The sequence below is a fragment of the Furipterus horrens genome, unplaced genomic scaffold (assembly GCF_987537825.1).
Source record: "Furipterus horrens unplaced genomic scaffold, mFurHor1.1.pri manual_scaffold_13, whole genome shotgun sequence".
Classification (NCBI taxonomy): Eukaryota; Metazoa; Chordata; class Mammalia; order Chiroptera; family Furipteridae; genus Furipterus; species Furipterus horrens.
In genome coordinates this window covers 35,610,506-35,637,515 of record NW_028327183.1, presented here as the reverse complement: position 1 = coordinate 35,637,515, position 27,010 = coordinate 35,610,506, and the positions used below count along the sequence as shown (strand labels likewise).

The 27,010-nt window shown below is 47.5% G+C and overlaps 1 protein-coding gene across 3 annotated transcripts; it reads right to left on the bottom strand.

The window, feature by feature from the left end:
• Window positions 1-1,864: 1,864 nt before the first annotated feature.
• On the bottom strand, window positions 1,865-25,644 carry HPN (hepsin). Of its 3 annotated transcripts, XM_090260232.1 has the most exons (13): window positions 25,482-25,644; window positions 24,899-24,967; window positions 19,607-19,708; window positions 19,489-19,530; window positions 13,349-13,478; window positions 13,154-13,276; window positions 12,970-13,010; window positions 12,404-12,569; window positions 12,114-12,304; window positions 3,079-3,174; window positions 2,742-2,884; window positions 2,418-2,582; window positions 1,865-2,199 (listed from the first exon to the last, which is right to left on the bottom strand). In XM_090260232.1, exons 2-13 carry the CDS (start codon window positions 24,912-24,914, stop codon window positions 2,161-2,163), a joined length of 1,254 nt encoding a protein of 417 aa, XP_090116358.1. In that variant the 5' UTR covers window positions 24,915-24,967; window positions 25,482-25,644; the 3' UTR covers window positions 1,865-2,160. The 3 variants fall into 3 exon arrangements, with proteins under 3 accessions (XP_090116358.1, XP_090116360.1, XP_090116359.1); XM_090260234.1 differs by lacking the exon at window positions 13,154-13,276; XM_090260233.1 differs by lacking the exon at window positions 19,489-19,530.
• Window positions 25,645-27,010: the final 1,366 nt, after the last annotated feature.

The following is a 27,010-nucleotide window of genomic DNA, read 5'->3' as shown; positions in this document are numbered from 1 at the left end:
ATGCAGAGCCTTGTGTTATTCTTGATGTGGCTACATTAGATACAACCAGCCAAGCACTTCTGGTTTGGGGATGCACAGCTATGACATAGAGGTAAGAGTTTTGATAGTCATTTTTTCTGAAGACCAAAGTTCCATCAGTATTTCAAAGCAACCCTGTGTATGTTATTATTATTTTTCTAATTTCTGCAGGTTTCTCTGGAGTGGATGGCAAGGTTGGTGGGAATACGAGGAGAAACTGAGGCTCACTGACCCCTAGCATACAGAGGAAGCTGACGAATAACCATTGAGTGAATTGCAATCTCCCCACCCTTTTCCCCTCCAAGGCAGCCATGATGCTGGCAGAGCCCAAGGGGCCCCCTGGGTGACATTTTTCCCAGTAGGTTGCCTATTGATTTTTTAATGCCCAAACTTCAGACAGATACCCTAGAATAGGGCCACAGGCCCTCAGACCCACAAGTTAGGGCCATGCCCTCTTCAGTTCCCTCCCCACAGAGCAGCAGCATCTCTACTTAAGCCAGCTCCCTCCTGGCCAGGATATGATTGTGTCTGCTCAGAACCCTGAGGGTGGGCCATGTTCTCTGAGTCCTAGAACTTCATAAAATACATGGGGAGTACATCTTCAGCTGACAATTACAAAGGAAATTTTACAGTCACAGCCCTGTGACTCAATACATTTCTAACAAAGCCATGTGAGTCAAGTCTCCAATTACATTTCACACAGGATAAGTAGGACAGCACAGCCAGATGCAGATGTCTGGAAGAACTGCGTGGAACTCTGAAAACGAGGCATGGGACTTGGGTGCTCTGGTTGGACAAAGCAATGGTGGGGATCAACCATATTAACAGTTTGGTGTGCAGGGAGTGATGCTTGGAGCATTTTCCAAGACAGTAAGTTATTCAAAGGTGCATTCCTGTGTCTATTTATATTTTAGGAAATTGTTTCGGGGCTTGTAGTTGATAGGCAAAACATTGTAATTTTTGTGGTTTAAAGTCATGAGAAACAGACACTAGTCTTGCAGATCACCTAGTTTTCAGCAACACTTGGGCAAGGCTAGGCAAAAAAGGGCCTCCATTTCTCAGTTTAGAGGCAGCAGCGCCCCCTGGTGGCTAACGGACCCCCACAAGATGGGCAGATGCTCTAGAAAACAGAGTGGATGCCAAAAGCTGGGACCCCACCTCCAAGCCTGGATGAAGGAAGCTGTGGGGTTCTCAGGCTGTGCTCACAGGTCTTGGTGCTCCTGTCTTCATCCTACAGGGCCCTGTTTCCTGTGTTGGTCCAAGGTGGATGTCTTTTTTTCTTATTGGGTATCTATGTTCATTGTTTCTAGAAATAGCACCCCATTTTGGGGGGGGGGTATCCCCTATACTCATGTAGCTCTTGAGAGTCAAACCACTGATCACATCTCATGTGTCAGGTGCACAGTGGTTTGATAAAGGGATGAGCATATTACCCATATCTGTCCAGTGAGAGCCAGGCTTGGGCATTCTTATGCTATAGCTATTGGGAAGGAAGCATTCCCTTTCCATTGGGCCTACCATGTGATCCATGCCTTATAAGCCCAGGATTTGGGTGAGTGGTGGGGACATTGCTGTCTCTGCTTATAGAGGAGGTTGCTTGGAAGTGAAGCTGACCCAGAGAAAAACAGATTTGAAAGGAAAAGAGGTATAGTCCTGATGAAAAATATTTGAGCAGCTGGATCCAGCAGTACCTGAAGCCAGATGCTTCAGGGCATTTCCAGTTACATGAACCAATAGGAATTAGAGGATCACTGTCCCTGCCTGATTTGTTCCAGGCCCTAATTCCTCATTTCCTTCCCCCCAAATGTTCTCATTGCTTCTTACATTTGCTAATTCAGAGGCCACATTAATCAAAACCCATCTTTATTATTTAAAGAACAGCCTGCCATTAGGGACACTTAGATAGGGGTCTCCAGATGGCAGAACAATATTTACAGGGGGATCAAGGAAGGTGAGGCTTGGGTGGTCCCACGGCTGAGTGGGCCCGCCACTATGGAAGACAGGATGCTGGAGAGAAGGTATTCTTGGACGTGTGGGCCAGGCCCAAGAATATAAAAGTTACATTCCAGCCCCAAGGTGGGGCTAAGGCCACCTAGATCAGCTCGGACTCTGGAGGTGTTCTTAGCAAGGAGAAGCATCAGGTCAGAGCTGAGTCACCATGCCGCTGGCTTCGGAGTGAATCTGGGGAAAGACAATTGGGGACTTCTGAGGTCTGAGGGGCTTCCTTGAAAGTCCTACAACTAACACCCTTCTCCCCAAAAGCCTTTTGAAATCCATCTGTTCCATTGGGTGCCTCTTCTAGGCCTGAGCAAAGGTCTCCAGAAAACCCCTGCCTCCCTTTCCCCCATGAGAGCCCCAGACTTTCCCGCCCTCTGGTGCCATTTGGGCCCAACTTTCACCTTTATGGTCTGGAAGATCCACTCCCGGAAGTCACTGACTTTGGTGTAGACGCCTGGCTTCTGGGCCAGAGCACAGCCAGTTCCCCAGCTCACAATGCCACACAGTCGCCAACGTGGGGTCCGAGAAATGCTGTCCTCACACACGAAGGGGCCACCACTGTCTCCCTGGTGGGAGAAGTGGAGGCACGGCTGGAGACCCTTTCGAATGGCATGGGCTGTGGCCACAGAGCCCTCTGACCCTGAGCTAGAGAGCCTGACCACCCACTGCCCTGTGTCCCCATCTCTAGAGTGGCAGGGCCAAGGGCGGCCCCCACAATCCCTCACCTGGCAGGCATCAATGCCACCTTCATGGTAGCCAGCACAGAACATCTTGGGCTTGATCTGGTTCCCGTAGAAGTCAGGGCCATTGCAGACATCATTGCTGATTATGGGGACTCGGGCCTCCTGGAGTACCCCAGCCTGTTGGCCTGGGAGGTGTGCAGGCAAGGCTGGCGAGAGCTGAGGAGCATACAAAATCCCCTTCCCCTCTGATGACCACCCCAGGCTCCTCAGTGTCCCTATGGCCTGGGGCCAAGAGGCACTAAACCTGCCAGACTGCCCTTCCCCAGTCTATTTCAGAGTCTTCCTAATGGTGGCTTCCCAGGTGAAGAATGGAACTCACCATAGTACTGCGTGTTGCCCCAGCCAGTCACTGTACAGATCTTGCCATCCACCAGGGCCTGGCCAGCAGCTGGGAGGCACACAGGCTGGATGTATTCTGTGAGAGAGACCACATCAATCTAGCCCCACCTGGTACCAACTTCTGTCTGGCTACCTCTAGTGCACCCAGCACATCCTTTCCTCTGTTCTTTTATAACAACCACAGTAGAAGTTGCTGTCTATTGAGAGCTCTCTCTGTATAAGGCCTCTTCCTGTATCACTTCCTTTAATCTCCCATCCGCACAAGGAGATAAAGGTGACTATTACTCCATTTTACAGAGGGGGAAAAGAGGCCACCTCACTTTTCCAAAGTCTCATAGTCAATGGCAAAACCAGAATTTGGACCCAGATTGCCCAATTTCCAAGCCTGTGTTCTTAACCATGGCCCAGGAGGCCAAACCCCATTTAGAGGGTGCCTTTGTAAGAAATAGAAAAAGGCACCCCTGTCTTGAGATACTTGACTTTCACTTGTGAAAAACCATAATGATAAATACACAGGTCTACACTGGCCACAGTGAAAATGGCACCCTTGAGATGTGGCATAACTCATGCAGCAGTCCTGGCAGACCTGCCTGAGCCTCAGACGCTCAGATGCAAAATGGACACAATTGTTTCCCTTAGAGCTGATAGTAAGAAATTGGTGAAATGCTGAGTAGCATGCCTAGCTAATGGGAAATGCTCTCATAACTAGTAATAGTAATAAATAATGACAATAGCAATGACTGCTATCATTAACTGAGGGCTCATTATATGCTGGCGTCGCTCTAAGCTTTTTACTCATATTCACCTTTTTCATCAACTCAATGATACTAGGAAGTCATTTAAGAGGTGAGGGAAACTAAGGCACAGAGAGGTGAAGCCACATGCCCCAGATCACACAGCCAGCAAGTATCTGCATCGTAAACCCAAATTGCTCCCATCCTATCCCCTTGTGCCTCCTGAACACTTCCTTACTTCAATGTTGTTAACCCCTCACTCTTTTCACAAAAGAGGGGACTTTGTTTTGTTTTGAAGAAAAAAACATGTGAGAGTGGCGTTGCTAGACAAGCACAAGGAGTGCTGGAGAGGGCCGCAGGACCAGTGGCGGGTGACCCAGTTCAGTGCGGCTCACAGTGGAGAGCTGCAGCAGGCCCACAACAGAGAGAACAGCAGCCCCATATCCAGCTAGATCTCCTCACAGCCAGCCAGCCAGAAAGGAAAATAAGAAACACATGGAACTTTGACCAGGGTCGATCCAAAAAGAGAAGAAAGTGGTAAAAACCAGACATTACTGGGACAAATTCTGCCATGGTATTTTTCATGAGCTATTTTCTTGCCCTCCCAGTTTATGCATTTTAAGTCACTAGTTGTTATATTATAGTTTATTACAAATATCTTATGTTGCTCCTCCCTTTTATTACCCCACCTTAACAGCCAATCTCCACTTCTTACTTTGGTCTTAAATTATATCTTCTCTCCTACTACAACTAGTATCTATTCTTTCAGCTTAAATTTGGAAAAATTTTTCCCTGTCTTAGCCTGTTTTTCACTCCTCATTCCTAGCATAGCTACCCCCTCTATCATCTCAGAATCACTTCCCTTTCTTTTGGACATCTCTTAAACTTTTCTTTTTTCTTTTTTCCCTCTTAGTCTCATCCCACCTATATCAACCATAGCCCAAAGGTTGTGCTGGAGAAAAGCTCTTTCTTTAATTTGCTTCTTACCTACTCTCCCTCTCGCTCTTCTTCTTCATTTTTTTTGTTTGGTTGGTTGGTTTATGCTCCCTCTCACACTAAATATATAATATATAACTTCTGTGTAAACTTAACACTATACTTCATTCTGCCTTCTTCCTTCCCTTTTTCAACATACAATGTAAATATTACTTACTGTCTTTCATTGCATGCCCCTACTCACTACTGTTATTACCCTTCCACCTTCTCTCTCAAAAATCATCTTTCCTTCAGTTAGCCAACTCTTATTTGTTTTTCCTTTAGTATAATAGTCTTAATCTTGTTACGTCTATATTAATACTGGCTCATTGACTGCTGATAGTGTAATTGTGGATGGGGGATATTTTTCAGGGTGTGGGTTTCTTGCCTGGGCTATGTGTTTGTGTTTTAACAGCATTTCCACAAAAGAATTCAAGACGTGGTGGGCAGAATGAGCCTCAATCAACTAGCCAGAGGGAAGGTTCCACTAAAGAGTAACACAACAACAACCAAAACTGAAGTACAACCAGATAGCCTCACCAAATGGCATAAAGGACATCCCAAGATCAGGCATCAAGCTCAGGAGATAGAAGAAACTGCACCACTGAATCCCCCAGATGTCCTATTACAGAAGGTCACACCACGAAGGTGGGAAATCAAAGCAGACAAATCTAAGAAAAACAAACAAGAAGAGGCATCTAAAATGGGGAGACAAAGAAACAACCCCCCCCCCAACAAAAGGAAAAGAGAAATCCCCAGAAAGAGTACTAGATGAAACAGAGGCAAGCAAACTATCAGACATGGAATTCAAAAGAATGGTTATAAGGAAGCTCAATGAACTCAGCAAACTCAGAGAAAACTACAATGAACTTCAGGGGAATTACAGAGAACTCCAAGGAAACTACAAAGAATTCCAGGGAAGCTACAAGGAACTTACTGAGAACTACACTAGCATTAAAAAGGATGTAGAAACTATCAATAAGAGCCAGGAGGAAATAAAGAATACAGTTTCTGAACTTAAGAATACAGTAAAAGGAATAAAAATCAGGCTAGAGGAAGCAGAGAATTGGATCAGTGAGCTGGAGGACAATATAGAAAAAAATTCCCAGACAAGGCAACAAAATAAAAAAAGACTGAAGAAGAATGAAGAGGGTTTAAGAGAGCTGCAGGACAACATGACACATAACAATATCCATATCATAGGGATACCAGAGCGAGAAGAAGGGGAGCAAGGGATAGAAAACATGTTTGAATAGGTAATGACAGAAAACTTCCCTGACTCAAGGAGAGAAACAGTCACACAAGTCCAAGAAGAAAAGAGGTTCCCAATGAAGATAAACTCAAAGAGGCCCACTCCAAGGAATATCATAATTAAAATGGCAACATTCAACAACAAAGAGAAAATCCTAAAGGCAGCAAGAGAGAAACAGCTATTAACATATAAGAGAGGTTTGATAAGGCTATCAGCTGATTTCTCAACAGAAACACTACAAGCCAGAAGGAAATGGCAAAAAATATTTCAAGCAATGAAAAACAAACGCCTATAACCAAGACTTCTCTATCTAGCAAGACTCTCATTCAAAATGGAAGGTGAAATACAGAGTGTCCCAGACAAAAGAAAGCTGAAAGAATACATTTCCACCAAACCAATATGGCAAGAGATGCTAAAGGAACTGCTTTAAGAAGAGAAAGAAAGAGAGAGAGAGAGAGAGAGAGAGAGAGAGAGAGAGAGAGAGAGAGAGAAGAACACAGGTACAAAGGGAAAAAAAATCACAATGAATAAGTACCTATTAATAATAACCTTAAATGTAAATGGATTAAATGCTCCAGTAAAAAGGCGTAGGGTAGCTGAATGTATAAGAAGACATGACCCACATATATGCTGTCTATAAGAGACCCACCACAGAACAAAAGATCTACACAGACTGAAAGTGAAAGGATGGAAAAAACTATTTCAAGCAAATGGACATGAAAGCAAAGCTGGGGTAGCAATACTTATATCAGAAAAAATAGATTTCACAACAAAGGCCATAATAAGAGACAAAGAAGGACATTTCATAATACTTAAAGGAACAATCCATCAAGAAGATATAACGCTGATAAACATATATGCACCCAACACAGGAGCACCCAAATATATAAGGAAAATCTTGGAAGACAACAAGAAGGATATCAACAGCAACACATTCATAGTAGGGGATTTTAACACCCCATAATCAACAATGGACAGATCTTCAAAGCAAAGAAACAGCAGGGATACAACACTCTAGCAGTGAACAACACTCTAGATCAAATGGACTTAATTGATATATATAGAACCTTTCACCCCAAAGAAACAAAATATACATTTTTTTCAAGTGCACATGGAACATTGTCAAAGATAGATCACATGGTAGGACACAAAACAAGCCTCAACAAATTCAATAAAATTGAAATTATATCAAGCATCTTCTCAGATCACAATGGCCTGAAACTGGAAACCAACCTCAAGGAAAAAACTCAAAAACATTCAAATTTATGTAGACTGAATAACATGGTATTAAATAATGAATGGGTCAACAATGACATCAAGGAAGAAATAAAAACGTTTCTGGAAACAAATGATAATGAACACACAGCAGCCCAAAACCTGTGGGACACAGCAAAAGTAGTCCTGAGATGGAAGTTCAAAGCAATACAGGCCTACCTGAAAAAGATAGAAGAATCTCAAATAGAAAATCTAACACGACCGTTACAAGAACTATAGGAACAACAACAAACAAAGCCCAGAGCAATAAGAAGGAAGAAAATCATCAAGATCAGAGCAGAATTAAATGACATAGAGACTAAACAAACAATTCAAAAGATAAATAAAACCAGGACCTGGCTCTTTGAAAAGATAAACAAAATTGACAAGTTGTTAACCAGGCTCATCAAGAAAAAAAGAGAGGACCCAAATAAACAAAATCAGATATGAAATAGGATAAATCACAACCAATGCCACAGAAATACAAAGGGTTGTATGAAATTACTATGAACAAATGTTTGACAGAGATTTGACAACGTGGATAAAATGGACAAACTTCTAGAAACATATAGTCTTCCAAAACTGAATCAAGAAGAGGCAGAAAGCCTGAATAGACTGATAACAACCAGTGAAATTGAAACCGCAATCAAAAACTACTGGCAAACAAAAGCCCTGGACAGGATGGCTTCACAGGCAAATTGTACAAAACATTTAGGGAAGAACTAACTCCTGTCCTTCTCAAACTATTCCAAAAAATCCAAGAAGAGGGAAGACTCCCAAACTCTTTCTATGAGGCCAGTATTACCCTAAATCCAACACCAGGTCAAGACACAACAAAGAAAGAAAACTACAGGCCAATATCACTGGTGAACATATATGCTCAAATCCTCAACAAAATATTGACACACTGGATCCAGCAACACATTAAAAAGATCATACACCACGACAAGTGGGATTCATCCCAGGGATGCAAGGATAGTTTAATATTTGCAAATCAATAAACGTAATATACCACATAAACAAAATGAAAGACAAAAATCATGTGATCATATCAATAGATGCAGAAAAAGCATTCGTTAAAGTACAACATCCATTTATAATGAAAACATTCAGCAAAATGGGAATAGAGGGAGCAAAACTCAACATAATAAAGGCCGTATACAAGAAACCTGCAGCCAACATCATACTCAATGGGCAAAAACTGAAAGCATTCCCCCTAAGATCGGGAACAAGACAAGGATGTCCACTCTCTCCACTCCTATTCAACATAGTTTTGAAAGTTCTAGCCACAGCAATCAGACAAGAAAAAGAAATAAAGGCATCCAAACTGGAAAAGAGGAAGTAAAACTATCATTCTTTGCAGATGACATGATAGTGTCATAGAAACCCTATAGACTCCACCAAAACTCTACGTGACCTAATAAATGAATTTGGCAAAATAGCAGGGTACAAAGTCAGTATTCAGAAGTTGAAGGTAGTCTATACACCAACAATAAAATATCAGAGATAGAAACTAGAAAGAAAATCCCATTTACTATAGCAACAAGAAAAATAAAGTACCTAGGAATAAACTTAACCAAGGAGGTAAAAGATTTGTATTTGGAAAACTACATAACACTGAAGAAAGAAATTAAGGAAGATACAAATAAATGGAAGCATATACCATGTTTTTGGGTGGGAAGAATCAACATCATTAAAATGTCCGTACTATCCAAAGCAATTTATAGATTTAATGCAATCCCTATTAAAACACCAATGGCATATTTCACAGACCTAGAATAAATACTTCAAAATTTTATATGGAACCAAAAAAGACCCCAAATAACTGCAGCAATCTTGAGGAAGAAGAACACAGTAGGAGGAATCACAATACCTGATATCAAATGATACTACAAGGCTACTGTAGTCAAAACAGCCTGGTACTGGCATAAGAACATATATATAGATCAATGGAACAGAATAGAGAGCCCAGAAATAAATCGTGGTCTATATGGACAACTAATATTTGACAAAGGGGGAAAGAATGTGAAATGGAGTGAAAATAGTCCCTTCAACAAATGGTGCTGGGAGAACTGGAGAGGGACATGCAAAAAAATGAAACTAGACCACCAACTTACACCACACACCAGAATAAACTCAGGATGGATCAAAGATTTAATGTAAGTCATGATACCATAAGTCCTAGAGGAAAACATAGGCAGAAAAATCTCATATATTCCATGTCGCAATATTTTCACTGATATATCTCCTAGAGCAAAGGAAATAAAGGAAAGAATAGACAAATGGGACTATATCAAACTAAAGAGTTTCTGCTCAGCAAAAGAAAACATCAGCAAGATGAAAAAGGGAACCAATGGTATGGGAAAACATATTTGTCAATGATACCTCAGACAAGGGTTTGATCTCTAAAATATATAAAGAACTTATAAGACTTAACACCAAGAAGACAAACCATCCAATTAAAAACTGGGCAATGGACCTGAACAAACACCTCACCAAAGAGGACATACAGAGGGTCCAAAGGCATATGAAAGAATGCTCAACATCACTAGCCATTAGAGATACAAATTAAAGTCGCAATGAGATACCACCTCACATTGGTCAGAATGGCCATCATCAACAAATCAACAAACAACAAGTGCTAGTGAGGATGTGGAGAAACGGGAACCCTAGTGCACTGTTGGTGGGAATGCAGCAGACAGGTGCATCCACTCTGAAAAACAGTATGGAATTTCCTCAAAAAACTAAAAATGGAGCTCCCTTTTGATCCAGCAATTCCATTGCTAGGATTATACCTGAAGAATCTTGAAACACCAATTCAAAAGAACCTATGCACCTCTATGTTCATAGCAGCACTATTCACAATAGCCAAGTGCTAGAAACAGCCTAAGTGCCCATCTGTAGATGAGAGGATTAAAAAATTGTGGTACATTTACTCAATGGAATACTATACAGCAGAGAGAAAGAAGGAACTCCTGCCATTTGCGATAACATAGATGGAACTGGAGAGTGTTATGCTAAGTGAAATAAGCCAGGCAGTGAAAGACAAATACCATATGATATCACCTAATACAAGAACCTAATGAACAACACAAACAAATGAGCAAAATTGAACCAGAGACACGTAAACAAAGAGCAGACTGACAATAACTAGCAGGGAGGGGAAAAGGGGGGGGGGAAGGAGGAGGGTCTAGTCAAGGAATTAGTATAAATGACCCACAGACATGGACAACAGGGTAACGGGGTGGGGATGGATTGTGGGAGAAGGGGTGGGCAGGGTGGGGATGGGAGCAATGGGGGAAAAAGTGGGACAACTGTAATAAATAAATTAGCAATTCCAAAAGAAAAAAGAAAAAAAATGTATTGATCACTCTCTTAAATGGAAAACTAGTATCATGAATCACTTAAAAAAAAATAGCCATAAAATAAGTATAATGCAAACCACAAAATGGTGCTGGCCTCCCTGGAAGCACAGATTCCAATGCCAGGAGGCCTGGGCTCAAATCTTTGCCATTTGCCAGGTGCGAAACTTGAGGTATTATTTACCTTGTGTATGTTGGGACTCTTCCCATGTGTAAAACAGGATCATGAAAGGACCCACCCTCCCAGGCTGTGATGAGAACTAATGAGCATGTGCACGGTATATCAAAAACAGTGCCTGACACTCAAAAGGTGCCATGTAGGTGCTGGTGTTCATTACTCTCATCACTATAATATCATTTTATTGTATTAGTTCATTATTATTTCGACTGTTGCCAGTTGGAGGCTCGCCGTCATCAGTACTATGGTTTTGTTATCCACGTCATCACCATGAGTCCACTGTGGCTTGTGGAACGTGAAGCCCAGGCATGCCCTCAGCCCACAGGCCAGCTTGGAGAAGTGTCAGAGACACGCTGCACCCACGGGAGTCTTCCTCATTGAGAGCATGGGTGCCCCAACAGCTGCAGGGGAAATAGCTCTTAACTGCCTCTCTTATTCATTCATATATTTAAAATATTTTTTCATTTCATTGGGTTATTTTTTGGTAAGAGCTATTTTTGAAATTTAATTCATATACCATACAATTCACCCACATAAGTGTACAAGTCAATGGTTTTTATTGAGTTCACAGATAGATGCTGAGTAGCATTCTGGGCAATAGTAAGGTGCATCTACCACCACAATCAATTTTAGAACACTTTTATCACCCCCCAAAACTCCCTGTATCCTTACCTATCACCCCCTAATTTCCCCATCCCTGTCCCCATCCCTGGCAACCACCAATCTGCTTTCTTTCTCTACAGAAATGCCTATTCTGAACAGTCCATATAAATGGAAGCATATAGTGGCCTGTGTCTGACTTCTTTTTTAGTGTAATGTATTCAAGGGTCATCCATTGTGTATCATGATTCAGTACTTTGTCCCTTTCTGTGGCCAAATATTATTCTATTGTATGGATCAACCACATTTTTATCCGTTTGTCAGAGGATAGACATCTTGTTTGTTTCCATCTTTTGACTGTTGTGAATAGCACTGCTGTGAATGTTTGTGTACAAGTTCCCATGTGAACACGGGTTTTCATTTCCTTCGGGTGTGTCCTCTGGGAGTGGAATTGCTGGGTCGCATGATAACTCTGTTTCACTTTTTGAGGCACTTCCAGATGGTTACGAAGTGGCCACACTGATCATTCTTTTTGATGGACACCCACTTATGACCCTCAAGAGCATTTCCTTTATCACTATGGACTTCTAGGACCCTGGATCCTCCTCTGACCTCCCAGCCTCTGGAGTCCCCTGGCCCAGGCTCAGCCCCCAGACTCACCTGTGAGGGGCAGGGGGCTGGAGAGGTGGACCAGAGCAATATCATTGCTGTTCTCCTCACTGTTGGGATCTCGAAAGGGGAGATAGCCCCCATGGTAGATTACTGCCTGAACTCCCAGCTGCAGGCCATGGGGTGAGGCCTGGGCCACAGCACCGGCAAACACTCGCCATCGTGACAGGACCCGGTTCCGCCTACCAGAGAACAGGAGAGGAGGGTGGCAGCCTGCCTGGGCTCAGCCTCCCCATCTCACTGACCCCTGCCAGCCTCCTTAGTGTTATGGGGCTACTTACTCAGGGAAGCAGTGCGCAGCTGTCAGCACCCAGTCTCCAGAGAGCAGGGACCCCCCACAAAGGTGTGCTCCATCATAGCGAAGACTGACTTGCCATGGCCACTTGCCCAGGCTGGTGTCCTGGCCCCCTACAATGCGGTCAACGGGCAGCTTCCTGCGGCCGCAGTCTGTGGGAGAGGGGCAGTCAGGAGGAGTTGAGTGGGGGGGACCTGGAGCCCTAGGGGCCAGCCCTGTCCTAGAAGGTCTGGGAGAACACGCGCCACTCTAGGAAGTGTGAGGGTCATAACAGGGACCTGAGGCATCCGAGGAAACATGGGCCCACCCTGGGGGAGTCTGAGATAACATGCCCCATCTGTGAGGACCTATGGGGATATGGCCCTGCTTTGGGGGTAGTGGGGACACAGTCTCATCCTTAGAAGATCTTAGAAGATGTAGCCCTGTTTAAAGGTGTCTGGCAGGACAAGGCCCCACTCTAGTGGTATCTGAAGGTGACACAGCCCTATCCTTGGGTGACTTAAGGGGTCATGGCCTTATCCACGAAGAGGGTTCTGGGTTTCAGGGTCTCACCTTGGCAGGTGGTAGCCAGGAAGCGGCCCCTGGGACAGTCACTGTAAGAGGGATGGGGATAGAAACAAAAAGAGAGGCGAGTTCAGAAGAATAGAAGGAAGATGAGGAAGAGTGGGTGTGGGGGTGCACCTTGGGAGTTGCGGGGCCCGGGGTGTGTGCCCCACCTGCCCGCTGCCCTTCTCACCACACGGAGATGACCTCGAGCAGCCTCTGGGCATGGGGCAGCCTTCCCTCATCCACACAGAAGAAGCCTGATGTGCCGTTGGCACCCGCTGTCCGCACATCCAGCTCCGAGTGGGTCAGTGCCCTGGGCAGGGCGGGGGTCAGGCCTGCTCCTCCCAGCCTCCCTCTGCTACCCCTCCAAGGGGCACCCCAGTACCTGAGAAAGCCCATCTCCTCACAGCTGAGTCCTGCCACCCTGGCGTTGGAGCGCGAGGAGCACAGCAGCCGCCATGTCCCCTCTGTCTCGTCAAACACTGTGAGCCGAGAGTCCGCTGGGCTGACCTGCACTGCAGAGGTACAGGATGGGCCACATGGGTCATCTTCCTGCCCCAGCCCCTCCTGGCTGTTCTGCAGCCATGGAGTTCTAGTCCAGAATCCTGGCAAGACTGATCAGAGCACCCTAGGCCCCCCACACTCGTGATTGTGTCTGGAAGAGCCCAGGACTCAAATTGGACCAAGGACAGTGGCCCTGGGACTTTGGTTGGCCCTGCTGGAACCAGGGAACTGCCTCTTTCCAAAGGGATTCCTAAGCTGGTTGCTGATGTACTGTAGGTCTGGGACTTGGCTGGGACATTTGGAAAGAGGGAAACTGTTTCAGCCAATCTCCTAAGAGAATGGTGTGTGAGACTGGATCTGCTGGTGCCATCTTTTCCCCACTGAGGGGAAAATCAAGCCAACGTGGAGGAAAGCCAAGAGAGTTCTGATAACAATTTTAAAGCCTATTGATGAAGCTAGACTTGAAAAACTCCTAGAATTGCTGGATAAATGAGTTAATCATTCCTTTTTCACTTAGTCAGTCTTTTCTTTTTTCTTTTGCATCTGAGGACCCTGGACTAATACATCAGATTGCCAAAATATTTAAATAGATAGTCTATAGTCTTAAACTTTAAAAAAGAGGAAAGGATAGTTATCTTATCTGCAGGGCTTGTCAGAGCCTTCAATATATTAAAGTGCATAATAATATCCCAAGTGGAGAATATAGTATTCATTCATTCATTCATTCAACAAATGCTAACTGTTAACTAGACACATACTTTATGCCCAGTCCTATAAGAGATGATGCTGGGAACCCAAAGGAGACCAAGACAGCCCTCGCCAAGTCAAAGTCTGAGGTGAGGGAAGCAGAAAACAATAAAAATGTCACCCAACCAAGCCCATCTTCACAAACTGAGAAGGAGCAGGGCACAGATGCACAGGAAGGCTGGATAGAGCTTGTGATGGATTTCCCTTGTCTGGAGATGGCGGTGTTGAAAACTGATGTACCCTCAGCCCCTCCCAGGCCTCTCCCAACACATGGCCAGAGAACCCTTGTTTGCACCTAAGCCAGGTCTCAGCCCTTAGTTGTATTTATGTACATTCATCAAACACTCAGTACATGCCGACTCTAGTTTAGGCAATGAAAATATCAGACAAAACCCCTGCTCTGTGGTGCTCAAAGGTCAGTAAGTGAGATGGATAATGAAAGGGACAAATAAGGAAAATAGTTTGTGTGTCACAAAAGATGGGGCCAGGGAGACAAATCAACCTTGACAGAATCAGGGGTGCTGGTGTGAGCAGTGAGGTTGAGGGGAGGTTGCAATTTTCAATAGCTGGGAAGAGGAAACCTCCCTGAGAAGTGGTAAGTGAACAAAGATTTGAAGGAAGTAAGAAAGAGAGTTGCAAAGTGAGGGAACAGAGAACTAGGCCAAGGGAACTGCAAGTGCAAAGATTCCACGGCTGGGGGTGGGGCTGAGGAGTAGCAAGTAGGCTGGAGCAGAGTGAGCGAGGGGAAAATGACACAGGAGACAGACTAGATCAACACTAGGACTTTGCTTATGAGGTGCAGCTGGGGAGACTCCTAGCCCAGAGGGCCTGGCCTGACTGGCTCACAGGCTCCCTCTGGCTGCATGCGGGGAGCAGACTGCAGGGGCAGGATGGGAGTAGGAGACCAGGGAAGAGGCAGCTGTGAGGTCCAGAAGGGAGAGGATGGAGGCTGGGCCAGAGGGGGCAGTAGAAGGAGAGAAGAGTTTAGGTCCATCCACAGGGTTTGGGGACAGATTGGATGAGGGAAGGAGAGAGAGGTCAAGGACAATTTCAAGGTGTTTGGCCTGAGCTACTAGAAGGACAAAGCTGCTATTGACGGGGATAGGGAAGACAGGGAAGGTAGGTTTGGGGGAAGAACAGCTGTGAGTCTCTTCTGTTCTCCTGGGCCTCCTGCATGACTGGTGTTCTGAGAGCACATGCAGGGACACTGACTCTGGTATAAGTCACTTTTGCAGTTCAGGAAAAAACGGGTGAGGCCATCCCCAAGCTGAGCCTTCCCAAAGCTCCGCAGAACTGGACAAGGACTTCCAGGGAGCACTCTATCCTGCTGAGGACCTACTGTGTGCCAGCACTATGCTACATGCTTTCCCTACCACCTCAACCAAGGCCTCAGCATAGCTCTATGGCCACAAAGATCTACCCATCTTCCAGATGGGGAAGCGGAAGCTTGGAGAGGTAGGGTGACTTGCTCAACATCACCAAGTGAGTGAGAGGCAGAGAGGGGACATGTATTTTGGCCCAAGGGACTCTAAATCCCAAGCTTTTAATGTTGCCCTACACATCCACTCCTAAGGATAAAACAAGAATTACAATGGCTGTGTTCCCTGTGCGGGGATCAGTGAGCTGGCCTCATCCTGTGTCACAGCTGAGGGTTCTTCGAATCCCAAAATTACACTGGGAGGAAGAGACCATTTCTTTGCCCATATCACAGATGAAGAAACTGAGCGTCAGGAAGGATGTATTTTCTCAGGGGCCAAAAAACCGACAAAGCCAGGATTTAAGCCTAGGCCTGCTGACCTGCATACTCCCCGTGGGTATCACAGAGACCCTTACTTGTCTTCACCTCGAATATACTCACCCATAGCCCAGACTAAGAGCTCCCTGGCTGATAAAAAAAAAGATGAAATACTGCCATTTGCAATAACATGGATGGATCTTGATAATACCATGCCAGGAGAAATAATCAGATGGAAAGTCAAGACCACATGATTAGACTCGGATGTGGGATATAAAACTAAAAGCAACAAATGAACAGACAAGATAAACAAATAAGACCTCACAGACATAGACAGCAGTATGGTGGTTACCAGAGGAAAGGGATGGGGTGGGGGAAGTAAAGGGTAAAAGGGGTCAAATACATGGAGATGGAAGGAGATTTGACTTTGGGTGGTGGGCACACAATGCAGTATGCCGATGTTGTGTCATAGAAATGCACACTTGAACCCTATATAACTTTATTAACCAGTGTCACCCCAATACATTTAATTTAAAAAAAATTTTTTTAAGTTTCCTTAATCATGGCCCCTTGCTCTGGGGTGGGGGCAGGGGGTACCCACCAGCCTCTGAGTTCCAAAATCAAGACATGGAGTTTGAAACAACAACTAGGGTGGAGGTGAATTCTTATTTTCAAGTAAGTGCCCCAGACTTCCAGAAAGTATGAGGTTTTAGGAAAACATTATCACTTTATGAATGTGTTTTGGGGAAGGTGGAGGAGGGAGGGAATATAAAATGCCCCCTCTAATTACTTTTAGAGCCACTTCTGTGCCCCTTTATCACTTTTAAATGCTTTATTCTCATTTGTATAAGTTTAAGCAAGACAAGGTGTGTTCTGGGTCACCTGGCTTGCTTACCAAATTGTTTGATATATTTGGAAGTGTGACAACCTCAGAAAAATGAGGTGGGAATAGAGTTTTGGGTTTTTGTCTTGTATGGTTTTTTGGTAACTTCCCTATGCTTTCAAAAACTCAAGTACAGTTGAAGTGCAAGGGTACTGTCACTGGCCATAGCTGGGCCAGAACTGTGGCTGTGTTACCTTCCTTCCAGGGGAAGCCCAGGACAAGTTAGTTCATCTCAGCGATTTGTCTTCTTGCTTAGTTAAGCAAAGATTTCCTGAGCACCTGCTACATTCAGGACACTGTCTGGGGCAGGAAAAAATATGCTCCTTCTCTCCTAAAATTCACTGGGAGTAAATGGTCCACTTCAATGTGAGGGAAGTTTTACCTGGGGCAGTGGGAATGGCCATCGGCTTTGGGGGAGCATGGAGTCTGGGGGTGCAGAAAGACCTCACTCAGGGAAGTTAAAGCCCAAAGGGTGAGAAAAAAGCTAACATTCACCAAGTTGGCCAAGAGCCAAGCACTGCATGGACCATCATGTCCTCTAAGTCTCACCCCAAGCTGACAGAGAAAGACAGCAAGGCTCAGAGAGGGCCCCCCAAACCTGCATCTAGGTATGAGCTGGAAAGAGATAGATGAACAAAGGTTGTGGTGCCAGGAGGGTCCTTTTGTTACAGAAACAGGGGAGTCCAAAAACAAACCCCAGAGTTTGCGGCTGGGAGGCAGGGAGGAAGAGAAGCAGCTGCGGACATTTTGGGCTGGTTCTGGCGCTAGGAGGCTCTTTCTCTGGCCCTCACTCTCTGGCTCTCGCTCTGGTGGGCTCCCTCCATGTGGCTTGGAGGGGCAGGGGTCTCCAGGCTGCTTTAAGAAGAGGCTCTTGCCAGGCTGCTTTGAGAAGAGAGGAGATCCATGTGGTTTGCAGGAAGAAGGCAGTTTACAAGAAGGCTGAGAATCCAGGCGGTCCTGCATTGAGAGCTGGAGGGCACCACAGCACAGAAAGGACCTCCCCAATCAGAACTGAGTGATTGGCAGCTACTGGTAAAGCTGAACTGTGCCTAGGAATTAGGGAAATGGTGTTTCTGACTTTCCTAAGACTGCCCAGGTCTGGGAGGGGGAGGCAGGGCTTTGCGTAAATAAACAATTCTTTTTCTTTTCACCAAACTCTGGTATTCAGAGTTATGATTCTGGCAGCGGGCAATCGGGCCCCTAACTAAACAGCCCGTGGGTTCTGTTTCAATCGGAGCAGCCCAGGGGTTCTGTTACACTTTGAGGGTGTGAGAGCACCAGGAGCAAGGGTGAATTGAGGGCAGAGAGGGCCTGTGGCCCAGGAGCCTTGGATCCTGCAAATTGTTGGGATTTCAGGCCAGTTCCGGGGGGAATCAAGGGGGAGGGGGCTTCTGGCAGGAACATGGTTCCTCTGCCCTGCCACTTATGTGACATGTGGTCTTGGGCAAGTCAGTTCACTTCACTGGGTCATCTGCAAATCAGTAGTGATGATGGTAGCCCCAATGCCACAGGGCTATTGTGCAAAGACCACAGCCAGGGCCTGGCATTTGTGAGCCCTCACTCTGACAGCTCACTGGCTGTTTCTTGAGAAACCACAGCATGTAGTGATTCTGTACAAGAGCTGGATCCACGCTTCCTGCGTCCAGATCCTAGACCTGCTGCTTACCAGCTCTGTGACCTGCAGCAAGTCACTTGGCCTTTCTGTGCCTGCGTTTCCCCATATTAAAATGGGTTGTTGTGAGGACTTCATGAACTGATACCTGCAAAGCCCAAGGCCTGTGTCTGGCACATGTAATTGATCTCTCAGTGCTGGCTATGAGGACTAACTCTAATGTTGGCTCCCCTTGTCTGGATTTTATATCTTGGGTCCTTCATAGAACTAGATGAGGCTCATGGGAGTGAAAAATACATCCCATCAACCAACTTCCCCTTCCTTCTTGCTGTCCTGGAGCACAAATGGCAGCCTGGAGTTGGCATTTGGGATAATTCATTCATTTATTTCATAATGAGCTTCTGCTTCTATTTATCAGTGTGGTCATTCTCTCCTACCTGCTACAGACACATCTCTATCAGGTAAGTCTAAGAGCTATTCCTGGTCCCATCATTGACCAGCTGCGTGTCCTCTCTGGTCCTCACTTTCCACATCTGTCAATAGGGATAATAGAAGCTATCATTGTTTCAGACTTGTTTTGACTATGCCCTGCAGTAAGAAACAATTTTGTATTATGATGTGGCCCCAAACTTCTGTTTTCTGGGGCAAAGCATCCCATGGCTCTGAGCCACAGTTTTCCCCATCTTTAAAATAGAGAGAATAACAGCCTTGCCCTCATAAAAACAAACAAAAGATTAGCAAGAGTTTTTCCTGAGAGAGATACATTTCAATATTTTCTAGTCTAATACTTTTAAAATTTGGTTTTCAACTCATGGATTTAATTTCATGATACATTTATGGGTAACACATTTAAAGTCTGAAAAAAACTTAGTTAGACAAGTGAATTGCTTAGAATAGCACCTGGTCCAGAGCAAGCACTCAACATGAGTGCACTTTTGTTACTAGCCTCTCTTCATGCATTCATTCAAAAAATCTTTCCATTGAGCTCCCACCAGGTACAGGTTTCCTACATGGCTCCCCAGAGTCCCAGCCTGCTTTACTCACCTGGATACAGAGGCTCCTGATCACTCCTGAGTAGAACAGTCACTGCAGAGAAGGCAGAGGTGAGGGCAGGCAGGCTGAGCGGGCAGGGGAGGGTAGAGGTGCTGGGGGCCATTCTCACCAATGGCCCAGGACGCTGCCCCGATGCCTGTCAGGAGCAGCAGGGTCCCCGCAGTGAGGGCTGCTAACTTGGGTCCAGAGCAACATGGCACAGTCTGGCCACCTGCAACAGACACCATGCTGAAGCCACTGCCAGGCCTGTCCTTGTCAGGGCAGGGTCTGGGCACAGGGCCAACTCTGCCCTGCCTCCGGGGCTAATTTAGTATGTAGACCTGCTATACCCTAGTCCCAGTTTCCTGGGGCAGGGCTGTAGCTTTCCCTGCAGCAAAGACAACCAGGTGCCTAGCTCCCTGAGGGTTCCAGCTGGGAAGGGGGCGTGGCCAGGACAGCTGCCACCCTCCCTGCCTGCACTGCTGACTCTTATGAAATTTCTCCTCCCCAATGATGCTGCGCTTTTGTAACTCCCTCATCACGTTGAGCCATCTCTTCCTGGATCACTCACTTCTGCTAACTTTCCCATAGGTTCTTGAAGCCTCTTGGTGGCTGTGACCCCTGACCTTCGCCCTTTTGGCAGCTCCCTTCCTTGCTGTTTGGCATTTCCTCACCACCTCATTTCTCTCTGCTGTTCCAGACTCTTTGTCCCAGGGTACCCTCCAAAACCAGACCTTTTCCACAGGACCAGCTCCAAGGTCAAGTTTGCCCCTAGAGGAGGAGAGCTTAAGTTTAGAAAACTGCCAGACTCACTTAATACTGGCCTTCCCCATTCCTAGCTGAGACCTTGAGTAGGTGACATCACCTCTTAGAGCCTCAGCTTCCTTATCTATTTAATGGGCATCTATCTAGTACTCACCCCTAAGAATAATTCTTTTAAATAATAAAGTTCTTTTGAATAATAATGAGAGCCAAACTCTTCTCAGATGTTTACTGTGCACCAAGCACTGCCCTAACTGCATTAAATTATTCAGTTCTTATCTCAGTGATGATTCCCATTTTTCACACAGGGAAAACAGGCTCAGAGAAGAGTCACATTCCTGAAGCAACTCAGCCAGGAAAAGGCAGTGCTAGAGCCCAGGTGTATGACCACGAGGCCGTGCTGCCTCGTCCTGTGCTGCAGTCCCTGCACATAACAAGGCCTCTATAAATACTTTTACATCATTAAAGCTGTATGGTCCCGGGCAACTTTCTTCACTTCTCTGGACCTCAGTATCCTCATTGGTAAAACGGAGCTTTCTTCATGCATTGTCCTTTTGAGCACCTGCTGTGTACCTGGCACCATCCTAGCCTCTGGGGACACATCCAGAAACAAGATGGAAGAGACACTGGCTCTCATGGAGCTCACATTCACATGTGTGTAGGTGAGGGGGAGAGGTAAACAAGTAGACAAGTAAACCAGATTGTGGCAAAGACTAGGAAGAAAATAATGCATGTCAGGCATAGTAGGTGGCTTCCGTAGGGTGCTCAGGGAGGACCTCCCTAATAAGTATCTTTTAAACTGAGAACTGAAGGGTGAGGTCAGCCATGCAAAGACCTCTAGGAAGAGCACTGTGGACAGAGGAAACAGCACAGGCAAAGGCTTGAGGCAAGATAAGCAGGATCTGTTAGAGGGCAAAAGAGGCCATTGATATGGCCAGAATGGCATGCACTTGGGGAAGGCAGTGGGACCAGGGCTGGGGCCACTAGAGAGGCCTGGTAACCAGAAGAGAAGACACATTTTATCCCAAGTGCAACAGGGCACCTGGGGATTTCAGGAGCAAAGAAGGGAAAAGGCTCCTGAAAGCCTTCAGCTGGGCCTGGCATGCACCTGACTGCCCTGGGCATCTGGAAGGCTCTCCCTGGGCTGTAGGAGATCCCACTCTTTCATCTGGGTCATGGTAGTATGACTGGTAGGCACAGGGCCAAGCAAGCACCTGGAACGGAGTGGAGAGTGGTTCAGGACCTTCCTGGGGTGGCCACTATCTGGGTGTCTCAAGGATTTGAGAGGCCAGTGATTCCTATTGAGGCATGAGCGAACACTTTCTCTCTCCAAAGAGGCCCCAAGTGGGCCAGGCCAGCCCAGCTGCAAGCTGGTACACCCTTCCATGTCTCAAGAGGGCGTCTCAGGCCCAGTTCCCAATTCTGTACCCAAGCATTTTCCTTGTTCTAGTGGGAGGTCCTTCTTCCTTTGTTTTCAGATGGGCTCTGCCACTCAGAGCCCAGCCTAGAGGCTCTGGCATGTCTGTAAGGGCAGAAAGCACTGCCACCCATGTCTCTCAGGGTGAGAGGAAGAGACTCCTCTCATGTTCTCTGGTCAGGGGACTTCGTGCAACCCAAAACAGGCACCACTAGTGTGAGAGGAAATGTCCTCATTCCATGAGGGGACCATTCTCGATGTGATTCTTTGGGAGCAATAGGGTCTTTGCGATCAGTAAGCCAGCTCCCACACCGTTCCCCAACTTCTCCCAGAGGCTCTGCTCTGCGCTCCTCCAGGGGCACCTGGCTGCCCTTGTCTTCTCATAGGATGGTTCTTCTGCCCCCACCATTTGAATGCAAAACCTTCCCAAGTGACATCTCTAGCTCCTTGTCTCTAAAACTCCACTCAGCTGATGGCTTGTGTCTCAGTCCCGCTCAGATCCAACTTCAACTCTCTGAAAGAAAATTCCCTCATTTTAATTCTGGGGCACCCAGATGCCTTTCCTTCTACTTGTTGGCAGGGCCTTTTCCATCTCCTGACCTAGTCACTCCCTGAAATCTGGAATTAAGAGAGCTGGCCGCGGCCTCCCTCTCACGCCTCCCTCTTCCAAGCCTGTGTCACCCACCTCCACAGTTTCCCTTTTCTGTCCCCAACCTTGGACTCTTTGAAGACCAGGGTTCCTGCAGCCTCTGAGTTGCCTCTGCCTGGAATTCTTGAGGACTTTCACACCCCCCAGGTCCCATACTGATCTCCAAGTCCCCCCAAACCCTCAGGTCCTGTCTCAGATGCCCTCATCCTCAGGGCTGTCCCTCCTCTGCAGGACGCCTCCCCCACTTCAGAGCTTGCCAGCTCCACAGCCTATAGGCCTCTTGAACGTATCCTGCCCACTTCTCCTTCCCTTCCCTCAGCCCCATCAACCTTGGCTCAGGCAACACTCTGGGCCAGCCTCCACATGGAAGCCTGTGGGGCTCTTCATAGCTATCAAATCTAACCTGTCCCTTCTTTACATAGTACCTTCCATGACTCCCCAGTGCTCCCTAGGACAGAGTCAAAGACCCTCAGCCCTGTGCTGCCAGCCACTCTAAGATGTAAGCATGGCTGTTAGAGATCTAAGGGTTGAATACATGTTTCTCCCAATCTTCAGACAGTCATATGGGTCATTATCAGAGACCTGAGAGAGCTCCCAAAAGGCAACCAAAACCACAGAACTTATAAATACAAGTTAGGAAAAAGGAACACAGAATAGCCGCCAGTGTGATCTTGTAGAGAGACCAAGCACTGCTGAGACATCTACCTGCCCCTCATCGCAAACAGTGGGAACAGCCTCAATCACCCTCCCAGCTCCATTTCAACTGTACCTCCAGGAAGACTCAAATTATCTATGTGCCACTGCACCCCCAGAAGTTATCCCCAACATTTAGTTAGGAGGCTCTTCCTTCTGCTTGGCACACCCTACTTTTGTCCTCCTCATCCTGAATGTCAACTCAGATATCAACTCCTCCAAGTCTAAGTCACCAGAAGCACCAAGACCCTCGAATTGGGCAACACAAACACAAGCAGCCACTGCAACAGCAATGGCTCCCTATCCTGTGGTTCTTAAAAATCTTTGTAACTGTCCGTGAGGAAGGTATAATTATTATCACCACCTGACTTACAGATGAGGAAGAGGCCCAGAGAGGAGCAGGCGTCTACCTCGGATCACCTAGGAAGTAGGCTCAGCACCACAACCTTTTAGCATCTATGTCCAGGTTTGACTACACCTCCAGCCAGACTCCGAGCCCACACCCAAGCTGCTTCAGTTCTCTCTGTACCCAGGCCTGCCTCTGTCCATCCTTTCCAGCGCATTCTGTTTTCCTTCATCAGGTCATTCACCCACAGGCCCCAACCCTGGTGATTCCCTTCGGTTGACTCTAGGAAGGAATCCTCCAGATGGTATGGGGCTTCACTGTTCACCTACTCAGCAAGGGTACAGGGCCTTCTGAGCCACAGGAAGCCTGGCTGCACTCTGGGCCATAGTAGAATGATTGGAGGTCTGAGTGGCTAACTGTGCTGAGACCCAAGGAGGCCAGTGATCCACATTGATCATATCAGACGACATACTCAGCAGTTTCTGCATTTAAATACTCACACCAGCCTGTGAGGTGTGCATGAGTTCCAACTCCATTTTCCAGATGATGAAACTGAGGCCAAGAGTTAGGCATGCTGCTTTGCTCAGGTCCTCACAGCTACTACTAAGTAGCAAGCAAGTACTACTTTCTAGGACCAAGCCCAGCTAGCCTAGTTCCAGGAGGAAGAGAGGGGGTCAGCCCAGCTGGAGAGGGCAGGAAAAAGAAGTTGCATTTTCTCAGCCTCTCCAGCTGGCTCCCAAGTGTGGAAGAGGTTAAGAGGTACCCAGGCTATGGGAAGCCCTTATTAGGGGCTGCCAAGAGCCATTGGGTGCCAGCCACTCAGCAGTGGCTTCTCTCCATTACCCTAAAGTGGTTTCTCTGCTCTCTCTCCCCTTTTCATCCTTCCTCCCAAGTTCAAAGTCCTCCTGCTCTTTTGCCCACAGTGCCAGGAGGTAGGAGGAATGTCTGGAATTGGTGCGGGTCTTGAATCCCTGGGATTCCAAGCCTGCTGACCAGTCATGACAACTCTGGTTCATGGTATGAATCTGACATGCTAAGCCCCATGCTGTGTCCCTGCTCCCAGAAACCTCATGCTGGTAGGTGGCATTGGGATCCATGTTTGACCCAGGAGGGAACTGAAGCCTAGAAAAACCATGTCATTTGCACAAGATCATACAACAAAGAAGTGGCAGAAGCAGATTCAAATGCAGGCCAAAAGGTTCAACTCCAGAGTCTGTGTCCTTTCCCATAACAGCCAGTCTCCCATTGTAGCCCCAAGCGGAGGGCAGGTCTAGCCAGGGTCAGCTGAAGAATTGCTGAGGGGAGGGGGAGGAGAAACTGAGGCAGGGAGCCAGGAAGGTCATGTGGGGTAGCAGGGAGGCAGATGGTGCACAGCCTCCCAGAAAATTTGGTTAATGGTTAATCAGGTGGAGATGGATTCAGAAGGGGGTGGGGATGGGCCCAGGACGAGTACCAGAGAGAGGGGGCTCTAAGGGGACAGAGGGTTGGGAAGACAGCACAGAGGGAGGGGCATCAGGCAGAGCCAAAGTCGGGGCTCAGGAAAAGGGGGACTCACCCTCCTTCTCTGCCATGTCACAGCCTCTTGTTAATGATTCCCCGCTGACCTCCTGGGCCCGGGCAGGACCTGTGGGGAGATGAACGGGGAGGCAGGGCCTGGGGGAGCCCAGCCCAGCTCCAGTGCCCCCAGTCCCAGGCACCCACCCAGAGAGACTGGAGGACCTGGGACCTGGCCAGAGCACGCTGTGATCATGGACACAGATTAGGCTGGGTTCAAGGATGGGGTCAGTGTCTGACTGGTGGCCAGGGAGACACCTGGATTTGCAGGCCTGGGAGCTCCCGTGTCTGAGCCTCAAGGGGAGGGTATTGGAGGTCTGAACTCCTGGGTCGAGCAGGGGCCTGAAATCCTGGGTCTTGGGGAAAGAGGACTTTGGGGGCCAGGAACCCATGGTATGAGGTTGGAGGGCTGTAGGGGCCTAGACTCCTGGATCTGAGGGAGGAGACTGGGGCCCAATCTGAATCTGAAGAAGAGGGGGCTGCTCCAAGGTCCTTGGAAAGAAGTCAGAGAGCCCACTCTTGGGGTCCCTCTCTTGGGAGGTGAGCATTAGGTTGGGTGGGAGTGAGGTGGCCCCAGTCCTTACCCTGGGGTCCGGCAGGTGGGGGCGAAGCTGAGAGATGGTGTCAGTTGAGGGTCAGTCTCCAGGCCTGGGCAGGAGCATGATGGCCCCGCAGTAGCTGCGCGGCCGGGAGGCAGAGGCAGCAGCGTGGGGCCTGCTAGGCCAGGCTGCCTCACCTGAGGAGGAGGGAGCTGGGTAGGAGGCGGGGAAAGGGGTGGGGAGGGGCGGGCAAAGGGATTGGCAGCGCCAGAGGCCACCTGGCTGGTGGGGCAGGGTTTGCTGGGGCTGGACCAGGCCAGCCCAGCCACCTGCCTCCCTCTAGTCTGAGGGGTGGGCCCAGGTGTGCCAATCAAGGGGAGGTGGGAGTACGGACAGGCTTGGCCTGAGGATGGGGCTTTGGGGAGAGAAAGCAGGCAGGGGGTGTTCACAAGGACTAAAGGATGGGTATATGAATTAGAGGGAGTCAGACAGAGTGCCCCAACTGCCCTTCTACTTCTCCTGCCTCCTGCCCAGCCCCCGCCTGGTAGGCCTGACTCCATCCCTGTCCACCCCCACCCCTTCCAGCACCCACTGTCCAGCTCCTGAACAAGGCAGTAAGGCAGTCCCTGCCCCTGCCCCAGTTCCAGGCTCTGCCCCAGACTCCTTCCCCAAACTTCTCCCCCAGCCCCAATTCTTGCTCTAGCCTCTGCCCTTTCCCAAGTCCCCAGCCCAGCCCCTGTCTGCTTTGCTCTGCTCACCCTACCCGCCCCCCACTTACAACCTCCTCCCCCCAGCTGCTTTCCTATAAGTCACGGGGGCTGGTTTGCTTTGGCAGCCTCTCTGCCGCCTGCAGCAATGACCTCTGGATCCAGTAAAGTCCTAGATATGGGGGAAGGGGGCTTGGCCCAGAGAAGGCAGCACTGAGTGCTGAGGCCCAAGCCAAGGGGCCGGAAGTGCCCAGGGGCAGATACACACTGCCTCACCAGCAGTCAAGAGTGATCCATGTCACATTCCAGGGCCAGATAAACACCCAAACACCTAGGGACACCATCAGATAGTTGGCTGTAGACAGCTACATAAACACAGACCACAGCTACTCACCTCAGCTAGGCTGTTTCTGTCCCTACACAATCAGACCCACCTATTCACCCCATTCAGAGCCACAGCCTCCCCAAGGGGTCACTCTGGTGCAGACCTGGTGCTGCCCAGACCCCAGTCTCTCTCTCCCTCTCTCTCCATTCATGTTTCTCTCTCTCCTTTCCTCTCCAACTCCCACCACTCCAGGGAGACCCACACTGCTAAGGAATAAGTGAAGAAATAAAATGGAGTCACTATAGTCAGGCTGCTAAGTTTCTAAAATCAAGTAGGCTGAGGTATGAGGAAACTGTTCTTGCTTTAACTAGACTGGGAACTTGAACTTCTGAACTGTGTGGAAATGCCTGGAGATATAGAGAAATCCTATAGATAACCCTCTGAAGAACTCAGGATCCCTGACATCTGGAAGATCACCATTTTGGACCAGTTCAGAAGCTAAGAATGCAGAACTGATTTTTTCCCCATCAACATTGTACTTT

Bases quoted from the DNA above. Each gene is read 5' to 3' on its own strand.
- HPN (XM_090260232.1), bottom strand. The intron at 13,277-13,348 runs GTACTGGGGTGC...CGCCCTGCCCAG, and splicing joins GAGGAGATGGGCTTTCTCAG to GGCACTGACCCACTCGGAGC. The intron at 2,583-2,741 runs GTGAGGGATTGT...TTCTCCCACCAG, and splicing joins GTGGCATTGATGCCTGCCAG to GGAGACAGTGGTGGCCCCTT.